Source organism: Ipomoea nil, unplaced genomic scaffold (assembly GCF_001879475.1).
Source record: "Ipomoea nil cultivar Tokyo-kokei standard unplaced genomic scaffold, Asagao_1.1 scaffold3147, whole genome shotgun sequence".
Lineage (NCBI taxonomy): Eukaryota > Viridiplantae > Streptophyta > Magnoliopsida > Solanales > Convolvulaceae > Ipomoea > Ipomoea nil.
Genome location: NW_017619575.1, coordinates 910595 through 924221, shown reverse-complemented (window position 1 = coordinate 924221; position 13627 = coordinate 910595). Strand labels below are relative to the sequence as shown.

The following is a 13627-nucleotide window of genomic DNA, read 5'->3' as shown; positions in this document are numbered from 1 at the left end:
TTCTTAATGTTTCTACGCTAAGGACCATTTATTCATTTGCATGGTATGATAGAGAAAGCATTAAATGAATCCAGTAGTGGTTTTGACTTTTGAGTTATACAAGACCAATTATATATCTCCGTCTCTCACACTTAGTTGATTCCAATTTTATTCGATTAAATCTTAAACTTATACAAAGACCTTGTGAATGATATCAAGTTAAACTCCCATAAGACTTTACCCCTAAAACTATTACAGAGGTAAATCGCGAAAACAAGAATTGAGTTTGGCAGTTCCTAAGCCTGACCTAAATCCATGTTTGGATTGTTTTGTACGTCAAATTATACTGTGGACCGGCGTTCATATTGCATTTGATCCAGGCATTAAATATAAACTGCAGTTTTATTTCAACATAATTATAGTATCATTTCGATATAATTACAGTTTTACTGGACAATATACACTTAAATATGTGAAATTTTTATTCAATTTCATTTTGTATACACTGCAGTTTTATTTGATAATATAATAAATATAATACGTGAGACAGTGTCAGTTTAAATACACTATAGTATCTGTCGTTTTAGATCATGGTCCACAAAATTTTATGGACCACGGTCCACCAATCGTTATATCCTACACCACGGCGCACATAGCATTGTGCGCCGCGCGCCTCCCAAAACGACGTCGCTTTGGGGTAGTGTTGGGAGGCGCAGTAGGAAGTTGCTGAGATTATGTGTATTTGTTCACAACGTTATGTGTATTTGTTCACAACGTTATGTGTATTGGTTCATACAGTTATGTGTATTTTTTATACAATTATGTACATTCTTTTTATACAATTATGTACATCCGAATCAGAAAATTTGTGTGTATTATGTTAAGAGTTGATGTGTATTATGTTAAAAGTTTATGTTTATTATGTATTATGTTAGATTATGTGTATTATCTTTTAAAAAGAGTATGTATATTTTGTTATATAATTATGTACATTCATATATAACATTATGTGTATTCTAGTATAACATTATGTACATTCTTGAACAACGGTTTTTTTTTTTAAAGAAAGACTACTGCCATTTACTGGGACGGGAAATTTCAAAAAAAAAATAATAATTAAAACGACGCCGTTTTGCATCTGGGCGCATAGTGCAACGCGCGCCGTGGTGTAGGATATAAATTGCCCACGGTCCACAATATAATTACTGTTTTTGTACTAAGTTGGTCCTCATCCGACTATTTGACGAAGGCCATGAATCAGTATGGGCCCATGGCCCTAATTGGCTTATTGGCTTGAACATAGGACCGAAGTAGGGTCAGTCAAAGCCTGACTCCCTCCCATCCTCAGGTCCTCGGAGCGTTATGCTGTGCATCCGTATATACCATGCATGGTGCATACAGATGCAAAAACAACGTCGTTTTGGTGTCTAACTTAAAAAATAACACATCCATAATTTCACTACACATCCATAATTTCATAACTATACATCCAGAATTGCATAACTACACTTCCAGAATTGCATAACTATAATTCAAGAATTGCATAACTATAATTCCAGAATTGCATAACTACACTTCCAGAATTGCATAACTACACTTCTAGAATTTTATAACTAAAAAATCCAAAATGAATGAACTAAAAATGAATAACTTAATGTTGTTGCTGAGAATCGAAATTGATTTTTTTTTTTAAAAGTAGGACACGCGTTTTATGCAAAACGACGTCGCTTTTGCATCCGTATGCACCATGCAGGGTGCATACGGATGCACACCATAATTTGCCCAGGTCCTCAATACCTAATAATTAATACATTGAGTTCATCATTATTTATTAGTGCAATGTGAAAAATTAAGGTGTCGTTTACCAACTTGAAAAAATAAAATATTTTCTAAAGAAATGAAAAATTAAGAAGTGAAAAAATAAAAATAGAAGAAGTTGTTTACTAAAATCATTTTTCCAATTGCCTATCTCCTCTTCTTTTTGCAACTTCATGTACAATTTTGGAGAAAGAAACACATTCTCCAAATGAGAGATGTACACGCGTGAATAGTGCTTAAGCTGAGGTCTTAGAATCGAATCCTGCGCACAGCATGTTTGTTGTGTAAAAGCTAGCTTCTTCTTCTTCTCCACTGATTAACCAAACTTTTTAAAGCTAAAATTTAAAATTCTAAAAATAATACTTAAAATAATAAATCTAATTAAAATAAAATACATATCATAATAAATTCATAACAAAATATACAAAAACATTAATTAGAAACTCCAAACATCCATAACTTTAAATTAGTATTTATATATATATATATATATATATATATATATATATATATATATATATATATATATATATATATTAAAAACTTCGGTTATTCGGTTAACCGACATTTCGAACCGAATTAACCGTTAACCGAAGTTTTAAAATTCCTTTAACCATTAACCGAACTGAAAAAGTTCGGTTCAAAAACGGTTAACCGAACTTTGTTTGTTCGGTCGGTTAACCGAAAATTATCCAAACTTTGCACACCCCTAATTATTATTATTATTATTATTATTATTATTATTATTATTATTATTATTATTATTATTATTATTATTATTATTATTATTATTATTATTATTATTATTATTATTATTTTATTATTATTATTATTATTATTATTATTATTATTATTATTATTATTATTATTATTATTATTATTATTATTATTATTATTATTATTATTATTATTATTATTATTATTATTATTATTATTATTATTATTATTATTATTTTTTTTTTTTTTTTTTTTTTTTTTTTTTTTTTTTTTTTTTTTTTTTTTTTTTTTTTTTTTTTTTTTTTATTATTATTATTATTATTATTATTATTATTATTATTTTATTATTATTATTATTATTATTATTATTATTATTATTATTATTATTATTATTATTATTATTATTATATTATTATTATTATTATTATTATTATTATTATTATTATTATTATTATTATTATTATTATTATTATTATTATTATTATTATTATTATTATTATTATTATTTTATTATTATTATTATTATTATTATTATTATTATTATTATTATTATTATTATTATTATTATTATTATTATTATTATTATTATTATTATTATTATTATTATTATTATTATTATTATTATTATTATTATTATTATTATTATTATTATTATTATTTATTATTATTATTATTATTATTATTATTATTATTATTATTATTATTATTATTATTATTATTATTATTATTTATTATTATTATTATTATTATTATTATTATTATTATTATTATTATTATTATTATTATTATTATTATTATTATTATTATTATTATTATTATTATTATTATTATTATTATTATTATTATTATTATTATTATTATTATTATTATTATTATTATTATTATTATTATTATTATTATTATTATTATTATTATTATTATTATTATTATTATTATTATTATTATTATTATTATTATTATTATTATTATTATTATTATTATTATTATTATTATTATTATTATTATTTTATTATTATTATTATTATTATTATTATTATTATTATTATTATTATTATTATTATTATTATTATTATTATTATTATTATAAATTTATTCTTCTTATTATTATTACTATTATTATTATTATTATTATTATTATTATTATTATCTTTTTTTTTTCTTTTTCGATTTTCCCCCTCATGTACACAAATTTGTTGTTATTGTTGTTGTTGTTGTTGTTGTTGTTATTATTATGAAAATTAGAAAAATGAAAAATTTGAGGAATAGAGAAATGGAAAACTGGAGAAATGAAGAAGGAAAACTGGAGAAATGGAGAAGGAAAATTTGAGAAATGAAAAACTGGAAATAGAAAACAGAGAAATGAAGTAAACGACCCCTAAAACTTTTAGTAATTGTATTTTCATTCTTCCCAAAAGGTTGAATTCCCAACCCTAAGGGCTCCCCACACCCCGGCCCGACAGAGCATCTAGGAGGATGATGGCAATAATTATGCTATGCAACCGTGTGCACCATGCATGGTGCACACGGTTGCAAAACGACGTTGTTTTGACTACAAACATGCGTCCCGTTTAAAAAAAAATTCAGTTTCGATTTCCCTCAACAACATTATGTTGTTCATTCATTCTGGATTTTTAGTTCATTCATTGTGGATATTTAGTTCATTCATTGTGGATATATAATTCAAATTATGCACACAAAATGCTATGCCGGGAATCGAACCTGAATTGTATTTTTTTAAAGTGGGACGTGCGTTTTTAGTCAAAACGACGTCGTTTTTGCAACTGTATGGTGCACACGGTTGCACAACATAATTTGCAGGATGATGGGATGTTAGATTAATTTGACATTTAAATATATAAATTTACAAATTAATTCTATAATTTCAATAGAATATTATTTTATAGTGTAGTAAAAATTTGAAAGTATATTAATGGTGGAACTTGGATTATGAATTATATTTCCGTTATGTTTTTGATATTATTTCAAGTTTCAAGCACATAATTTTAATGGTGGAACTTGGATTAATATTAAAACAATTCAGACCTTAATTTTCATGTTCACTCGATTCTATACAAATTTTTGGGCAATTATATCTTTTTTTTTTGATAAATTCTAGGCAATAATATATTTCAAATGTTATATAATCTAATTGTCTAATGGTCACCTTTCTAACCGCTATTCTTTACACACATATTTTATGTTATCATGATTAGACATTCATTGATATTATAAAACGTATGGATGTGTATTTATAAATATTTTAAAATTATATAAAAATATTATCTGTTTAATAATTTTTTAAGAGTTATATTTTTAAAATGTTTAAAATTTCTTTTTTTTTTTTTTTTTTAAAAAGGAAACTGAAAATTTGTAATAAAATTTATTAGAGGATACGGTTTTAATACAACAAAAATATTGGTCCTGTTGGTAAAATAGTTAGCATATCAGTCAATTTTAGCCTATTTGACCACTATTAGATGTTTGACTTGGTTAAAAAATTAATATAAGTATTTGGTTAATTAGTTTTTTACAACTTCAAAATGTAAAAATTCAAAAACCTACTCAAATCAACTTTTTCAATTAGCTTTTCAAGAAAATAAATTATACCAAACAATTATTAGTCAACAGTAAATTTACCAAATACTTTTCTACAATTAGCTAACGTTAGTTATCAGATCAAATAGTTATACACTCTAATTAACCCAATCAGCTAACAGCTAAAAACCATTTACCAGAACCATTGACTTTTATGAATTTTCCTTCTCGATATTAGCATACCAAATCATGCTAGTATTTTTTTTTATTTTTTATTTTTTATTTTTGGAAAAAAAATCATGTTCACTCAGTTCTATACAAATATTTAGGGAATAATATTTTTTTGATAAATTATAGGCAATAATATATTTCAAATGTTATATAATCTAATTATCTCATTGTCACCTCTCTAACCGCTATTCTTTACACACAAATGTTATGTTATTGTGATTAGACATTCATTGATATTATAAAACGTATGGATTTGTATTTTTAAATATTTTTAAATTATATAAAAATATTATCTGTTTAATAAATTTTTTAAGAGTTATATTTTAAAAATGTTTAAAATTTTTTTAAAAAATGAAAATTTGTAATGAAATTTATTGGAGGATACAAAACTATTGACTTATAAGAATTTTCCTTCTCGATATTAACTGACTAAATCATGCTTGTATTTTTATTTTTATTTTTGGAAAAAAATCTTGCTCATATTAACTCTCTAGATTTGCACAATATTTTACCATAAAAAAAAAAACAAAACATTCCATATAGGAATAGATAGAGAAATATTCACGTGACAGCACCGATTATAAAATCCTGAAGTCACACCCCATATTTCTCATCAAGTAGTTCAAACCACCAAAAGATGGCAATGAATTCTCGCTCTGTCTCCTTAACGCTCTTCTCCTTGGTGGTGGTCACCGCCGTCTTCTCCGCCGCACATGGTGCCCGGAAAGAACTAGTGCCCGGCGGCTGGAGCCCCATTAAGGACTTGAAGGATCCTGTGGTGGTGGAAATCGCAAACTTCGCCATAAACACCCACAACAAAGAGGCTAAAAGCAACCTGGTATTTAAGAGCGTGATCGGAGGAGAGTCTCAAATCATCGAAGGCTTGAATTACAAGCTTGATATCGAGGTGGAGGAAGGCAATTGTTTGAATAAGTACGAGGCTCTGGTTTGGGATAAACCTTCAGAGAAATTACTCACCTCCTTCAAAAAATTATGAGTGTGCTTTAATTCTTGTATGTTTATTAACGAAATATAAATCTAGTTTTTTGGACCTACATCTGTTACAAAACATGTGTTTCTTCAAGCATCTCTTGAAATGGCCAAAGCATGAGTACATTTAACATTAAGAAAATTTTCTAATCATAATTTAGAGACCTAATAAGTTAAAAGACCAATATCTAATTAATTTTGACTATCAAGATTTAATTATATATACCCAATTTTGTATTATTGTCTATGTTTCAATACTTAAGAACCAGTGCTCTTGAGCATGGTGAAAATTAGGAAAAGTTTTAACTAAGTTGATTCTAGTTATTATATTATTATATGTCCAGACACACTATCCTAAAAGTTTTTAATTTTTCTTATCAAACAACAAGGTTAACAAATTTAAACTTTTGAGATACAATACGAATGCCAAACTTTTTAAGTTGCTTTTCTTAAAAGTTTAACAAGAGTATAACTTGAGGTTTTTGTCTTAAAAATCATTATCTTGTAAATAATGTAGCTACTTAGTCAATAGGAAAGGATACACACAAAAACGTTTATTGGCAACTTGATGGAAGATAATAGATCATTAGACATCATTTCTTCAATTCTCTTAAATGTTTAGATTAATGAAGAAATTTATAGATTTTTTTTTTTTTTTTTTTTTTTTGTAACTCCCACTATCATTATATTCACGATGATAACAATAATTCAAATTGAATATATAAATTTTTGTATAGGTGTGTAACCCTTATTATATTATTATTAAATATAATAATAACTACAACTTTTAGGAATCCGATAAGTCATTCGAAGAGTAATCTCCCGAGAAGTCATTCGAAGAGTAACCTCTTGAGAAGTCAACTTCCGAAGAGTGAAACACAAAATAAGTAAAACTAAAAGAAGTAAACCCCAATTGAAGTAAAATCTAAGTGAAGCAAATTCAAGAGAAGTAAATCCAACCTCTCTAAACGACTTCTTTTAACTTCTCTAAAAACTTCTCTGGAATGTTCTTATCAATCAAAACATGCTTCCTATGAAACATAAATAATATTTTAAACTCTACAACACCAAAATATATATTATTTATGCTTTCGGTAGACATGACTAAATACGTATAGTCAACTATTTACTATATAAATGTCCAACAATATTTATATGTACTAATATTTAATTTGGACTTTTGGGTTTTTTTTTTTTCAAGTTATTATGTATCGGTATTTAGTATTTTGGGTAAAGACTTAAGATTTGATCAATTTGAATCTTTAAGTATTATTTAATGTTTTAAATATTTTGTACTAATTGTATTTTGAGATGATGGGATGTTAGACTAATTTGAATCAGGCGGGGGTGAATTCGAGGGCGGGCACAGAGACCTCATTCCATGCTCCGCCCCGCCCCGTTGTCATCTCTACATTCGCTCACCTATCTATTATGAATTTCTGTTATGAATTTCATATAATTTTAAGTTTCAATCACATAAAACTTATGGTGAAACTTGGATCAAGATTAAAACAATTCGAAACTTAATTTTCATGTTCACTCAATTCTATACAAATTTCTAGTCACTAATATATTTCAAATGTTATATAATCTAATTATCTCATGATCGCCTCTCTAACCGCTATTCTTTACACACATATTTTTTGATATTGTGGTTAGAGATTCATTGGTATTTTAAAACTTTTAAATATTTTTAAATTATATAAAAATATTATCTGTTTAATAAATTTTTTAAGAGTTATATTTTAAAAATGTTTAAAATTTTAAAAAATGAAAATTTGTAATGAAATTTATTGAAGGATACAGTTTTAATACAACAAAAATATTAACCTTTAAGAATTTTCCTTCTCGATATTAGCAGTCCAAATCATGCTTGTATTTTTATTTTTATTTTTGGAAAAAAATCTTGCTCGTATTAACTCTCAAGATTTGCACAATATTTTACCATAAAAAATAAAACATTCCATATAGGGATAAATAGAGAAATATTCACGTGACAGCGCCTATTATAAAATCCCGAAGTCACACCCCATATTTCTCATCAAGTAGTTCAAACTACCAAAAGATGGCAATGAATTCTCGCTTTGTCTCCTTAATGCTCTTCTCCTTGGTGGTGGCCACCGCCGCACATGGTGCCCGGAGAGAACTATTGCCCGGCGGCTGGAGCCCCATTAAGGACTTGAAGGATCCTGTGGTGGTGGAGATCGCAAACTTCGCCATAAACACCCACAACAAAGAGGCTAAAAGCAACCTGATATTTAAGAGCGTGATCGGAGGAGAGTCTCAAATCGTCGAAGGCTTGAATTACAAGCTTGATATTGAGGTGGAGGAAGGCAATTGTTTGAATAAGTACGAGGCTCTGGTTTGGGATAAACCTTCGGAGAAATTCAGACAGCTCACCTCCTTCAAAAAATTATGAGTGTGCTTTAATTCTTGTATGTTTATTAACGAAATATAAACCTAAATTTTTGAACCTACAGCTGTTACTAAACATGTGTTTCTTCAAACATCTCTTGAAATGGCTAAAGCATGAGTACATTTAACATTAAAAAAATTTTATAATCATAATTTAGAGACCTAATAAGTTAAAAGACCAGTATCTAATTAACTTTGACTATCAAGATTTAATTATATATACCCAATTTTGTATTATTGTCTATGTTTCACTACTTAAGAACCAATGCTCTTGAGCATGGTGAAAATTAGGAAATTTTTTTAACTAAGTTGATTCTAGTTATTATATTATTATTTTCTAATATATTAATATTTGTTAGGAAAAAAAATAATCTAGTCTCGTAGAAAGAAACTACTCAAAGCTTGATTACAATCTTCCGGCATGTGCAGACACACATACTATCCTAAAAGTTTTTAATTTTTCTTAGCAAACAACAAGGTAACAAATTAAACTTTTGAGATACAATAAGAATGCCAAACTTTTTAAGTTGCTTTTCTTAAAAGTTACCAAGTGTGTAACTTGAGATTTTTGTCTTAAAAATCATTATCTCGTAAGTACTGTAACTACTTAGTCAATAGCAAATGATACACACAAAACCGTTTATTGGCTACTTGATGGAAGATAATATTTATACTCATCATTAGACATCATTTCTTCAATTCTCTTAAACGTAAGATTAATTAAGAAATTAATTGAATTTTTTCTGTAACTCCCACTATCATTATATTCACAATGATAACAATAATTCAAATTTAATATTTAAATTATTGTGTAACTCTCTTTATATTATTATTATTATTATTATTATTATTATTATTATTATTATTATTATTATTATTATTATTAAATATAATAACTACAACTTCTAGGAATCCGATAAGTCATTCAAAGAGTAACATCCTGAGAAGTCATCCGCAGTGTAACCTCCCGAGAACTCAACTTCCCAAGAGTGAAACACAAAATAAGTAAAACTAAAAGAAGTAAAATCTACGAGAAGTACTTCTCTAGTGAAGTACTTTTCTTGTAGTGAGTAAATTCAAGAGAAGTAAACCCAACTTCTCTAAAAAAACTTCTTTTAACTTCTCTAAAATCTTCTCTAAAACAATCAAAGCATAAGCTTCCTACAAAACATAAATAATATTTTCAACTCTACAACACAAAAATATTATTTATGCTTTCGATAGACATGTCTAAATACACATATTCAACTATTTACTTTACAAATGTCCAACAATATTTATATGTACTAATATTTAATTTGAACTTTTGTTTTTTTTTTTTTTTTTTTTAAAAACTTTGGGAAAAATTCAGACAACTCACCTCCTTCAAAAAATTATGAGTGTGCTTTAGTTCTTGTATGTTTATTATAGAAATATAGATCTAATTTTTTGGACTCTATTGAACATGTGTTTCTTTAAGCATCTCTTTGAAATGGCCAAAACATTAGTACATCTAACATTAAGGAAAATGTCTAATCATAATTTAGAGATCCAATAAGTTGAAAGACCCGTATCTAACTAATTTTGACGGTCAAGATTTAATTATATATACACAATTTTGTATTATTGTCTATATTTTACCACTTAAAGAACCAATGCTCTTGAGCATGATGAAAATTAATATTTTTTTTAACTAAGTTGATTATAGTTCTTTTTATAATTTTTTGTCCTTTTTTACTCAAAATATAATACATTTATATAGTTCTATTTAAGACTAAGGTCCACAGTGTTGCACTGTGAACCTTGGTCCAAGGTATAATGATTAAAATCTATATTGAGATCACTTTGTACCAAGTTGATCCAATAGTTATGCTATGCATGGTGCACACGGTTGCAAAACGACGTCGTTTTGACTAAAAACGCGCGTCTCATTTTTAAAAAAAAAATCAGTTTCGTTTCCCCTCAACAGCATTATGTTGTTCATTTATTGTGAATTTTTAGTTCATTCATTGTGGATATTTAGTTCAATCATTGTGGATATTTAGTTCATTCATTCTGGATTTTGTGTTATTCATTCATTGTGGATATATAGTTATGAATTTGTGGATATATAATTCAAATTACGCACAAAAAAATTGCTTTTGCCGAAAATCAAACCTGATTTTTTTTTTTTTTAAGTGGGACGCACATTTTAGTCAAAACAATGTCGTTTCTACAACCGTGTGCACCACGGTTGCACAACATAATTTGCAAAGTTGATCCTCGTTCGACTATTATAATAAAGCCCATAATCGGCCTGGGCCTTTGGCCCTAATTGGCTTGAGCCCAGGACCGAACTAGGGCGATGCAAAGACCAATACCATTTAAGAAGGCAAATTATGCTATGGACCCGTGTCTATCATGTATATTCATAATTTCTATATTGTATATTCATAATTTCTATATTGTATATTCATAATTTTTATATTGTACATTCATAATTTCTAAACTGTAAATTCATAAAATTTATAATGTAGATTCTTAATTTTTATACTGCACATTCATAATTTTTGTACTGTAGATTCATAATTTTTGTAATGTAGATTCATAATTTTTAAACTGTATAGTTATCAAATTATGAACACATAGTTATCAAATTATGAATCTACAATACAGAAATTATGAATGTGCAGTATAGAAATTATGAATGTACAGTATAAAAATTATGAATCTACATTATAAATTTTATGAATCTACAGTATAAAAATTATGAATCTACAGTTTGAAAATTATGAATCTACAGTACTGAAATTATGAATGTACAGTATAAAAATTATGAATCTACAGTACAGAAATTATGAATGTGCAGTATAGAAATTATAAATCTGCATTATAAATTTTATAAATCTAAAGTATAGAAATTATGAATGTACAACTTATCTACCATGCACATAGTGGACACGGATCCAGAACATAACGCTCCCATTTAAGAACTAACGCTTTTAAGTATCATGAAAATTATAACCAAGTTGATCTCTTGATTCTAATTCTTTTTATAATCCTTTGTCATAATATATTTTTACTCAAAATATAATATATTTAAATAATAATTGCGGAGTCCACCGTAAATTATAAAATGGTGAACTTTCCGATGAGTCTACATTGACTTAGGGGCGACCGCAGTTTCGGTTCTGATTCGGTTCCGATTAAGAATCGTCGATTCTGATTCCGCAAATCGCCAAACCAACAATTCCGATACGAATCGCCGGTTCTAACCGAATTTATTAAAAAAAAAAAACTATAATTTTTAATTTTTTCCAATTTGAAACCGAAACCACCAGTTTCAGTTCCTTTTTATCTCAAACCTTAACCGAAACCACGGTTCGAATCCGATTCCAATTCAACAATACACGGTTCGAACCATCCAGTTTAAATCAAACCGTGATCACCCCTACCTTGACTGACAAAATGACATTTGTATATGAAATTTGCATAAATTTTGCGGCAAACACGGCTGGACTAGAATTCGAGTCACGTGACATGACGGGAGGAGGATTCACGTGACAGAGTCCAGTTTTCCGCGTTGAAGGAACAAAACGGGTATAAAATTCTGCAACCGAACCCCACAATTGTCGTGAATTAGTCCAAACAACCAAAACATGGTCCTCAATCTACGCTTCGTCTCCTTCACGCTCTTATCTTTGGCGGTGGCCACCGCCGCACTCGGCGGCCGGGAATATCCACCTGTCGGCGGCTGGAGCCCCATTTCGGACCCTAAAGCCCCCCAGGTGGTGGAGATCGCGAAGTTCGCCATAGACCACCACAACAAAGAGGCTAACGCCAATCTGCAATTCGAAAGCGTGATCGAGGGGCAGAGTCAAGTCGTCGCCGGCATGAATTACAAGCTTGTGATCGCCGCGAAGGACGGCGGCGCCGGGAATAAGTACGAGGCTGTCGTTTGGGATAAACCTTGGGAGAAATTCAGACAGCTCACCTCCTTCAAACAGTTATGAGTGCGCTTCGATTCAATTCGCAGGTGTGAATGTGAACATGTTCCCTGTCTGAAATGTGATCTTTTGTCCGATGTTGTTTCCTGATCTGGTTATGAAGGGCAATAAATATTGTAATTTTATTTAAAAAAATATAAATCTAAATTTCAGTTCCTTTTGTTGCCTTTAAACGTTTTACCATATTTGATCTACAATCTAGAAGCGGAAATAAATAACTCACTCCGATCGCCGGAAAATTGCTTTGGCCGGAATCTAATAACGAGAATTCGGTTACCGGCGACTGTAAGGTGTTAATCAAAAGATAAATGGTCCTAAGGTGTAAAAGGATAAAATAATACTGGGCTTTAGTTGTCGGCCCATATTGGGTTGGGCTTAGCCCAGAAAATATAAACGAAATGCCTTTTTAGAATGGGCCTAGATTGATTGAAGTCCATTTTAGAATGGATTATAGAGCCGCCGAATCAGCCGAGGAAAATGAAAGATTGATGTAAAAGGGATGAGGATGGACCGATGGAAGTGCCTTGATTGAATCGCCAAGTCAGCAGTTGAGATATATATATATATATATATATATATATATATATATATATATATATATATATATATATATATATATATATATATATATATTTATTTATTTATTTATGATAATGATTGAAATTGGTCTCAATAAATTATTGTGTATAATAATAACTAATATATGATGGACAAACCATCTTGGTAGGTGTGAGTTGCCATGCACTCTTATTTCTTAAGAGCAATCGGGAGTTTGAATTGGCAATTTATATCGTGCGCCACGGCGCACATAACAATGTACTCCCAGGCACAAAACGTGCGCGTTTCATGCCGACGTCATGCTGATGTCACTCCGTCCATTCGAACATACCAAACCTCATTATGTGTATTCAGTTAAAATTTTATGTGTATTGTGTTATGAGTTTATGTGTATTCACTTAAGAGTTTATGTGTATTAT

The 13627-nt window shown here is 28.3% G+C and overlaps 3 protein-coding genes across 3 annotated transcripts; all 3 read left to right on the top strand.

Moving 5' to 3' along the window:
• Positions 1-5865: 5865 nt before the first annotated feature.
• LOC109167149 (cysteine proteinase inhibitor 5-like) lies at positions 5866-6322 on the top strand. Its single transcript, XM_019316092.1, has one exon. It carries the CDS (start codon positions 5918-5920, stop codon positions 6275-6277), a length of 360 nt encoding a protein of 119 aa, XP_019171637.1. The 5' UTR covers positions 5866-5917; the 3' UTR covers positions 6278-6322.
• Positions 6323-8335: 2013 nt separating this feature from the next.
• Positions 8336-8689, top strand: LOC109167055 (cysteine proteinase inhibitor 5-like). Its single transcript, XM_019315959.1, has one exon. The coding sequence runs from the start codon at positions 8336-8338 to the stop codon at positions 8687-8689; it is 354 nt and encodes a 117-aa protein (XP_019171504.1).
• A 3570-nt stretch (positions 8690-12259) lies between these two features.
• Positions 12260-12817, top strand: LOC109167033 (cysteine proteinase inhibitor 1-like). The gene has a single exon (XM_019315933.1). It carries the CDS (start codon positions 12303-12305, stop codon positions 12654-12656), a length of 354 nt encoding a protein of 117 aa, XP_019171478.1. The 5' UTR covers positions 12260-12302; the 3' UTR covers positions 12657-12817.
• The last annotated feature ends 810 nt before the right edge of the window (positions 12818-13627 follow it).

What these genes read in the sequence shown, in the direction of transcription:
- LOC109167149 (XM_019316092.1), top strand. Translation starts at nt 5,918, where the DNA reads ATGGCAATGAATTCTCGCTCTGTCTCCTTAACGCTCTTCTCCTTGGTG.
- LOC109167055 (XM_019315959.1), top strand. Translation starts at nt 8,336, where the DNA reads ATGGCAATGAATTCTCGCTTTGTCTCCTTAATGCTCTTCTCCTTGGTG.
- LOC109167033 (XM_019315933.1), top strand. Translation starts at nt 12,303, where the DNA reads ATGGTCCTCAATCTACGCTTCGTCTCCTTCACGCTCTTATCTTTGGCG.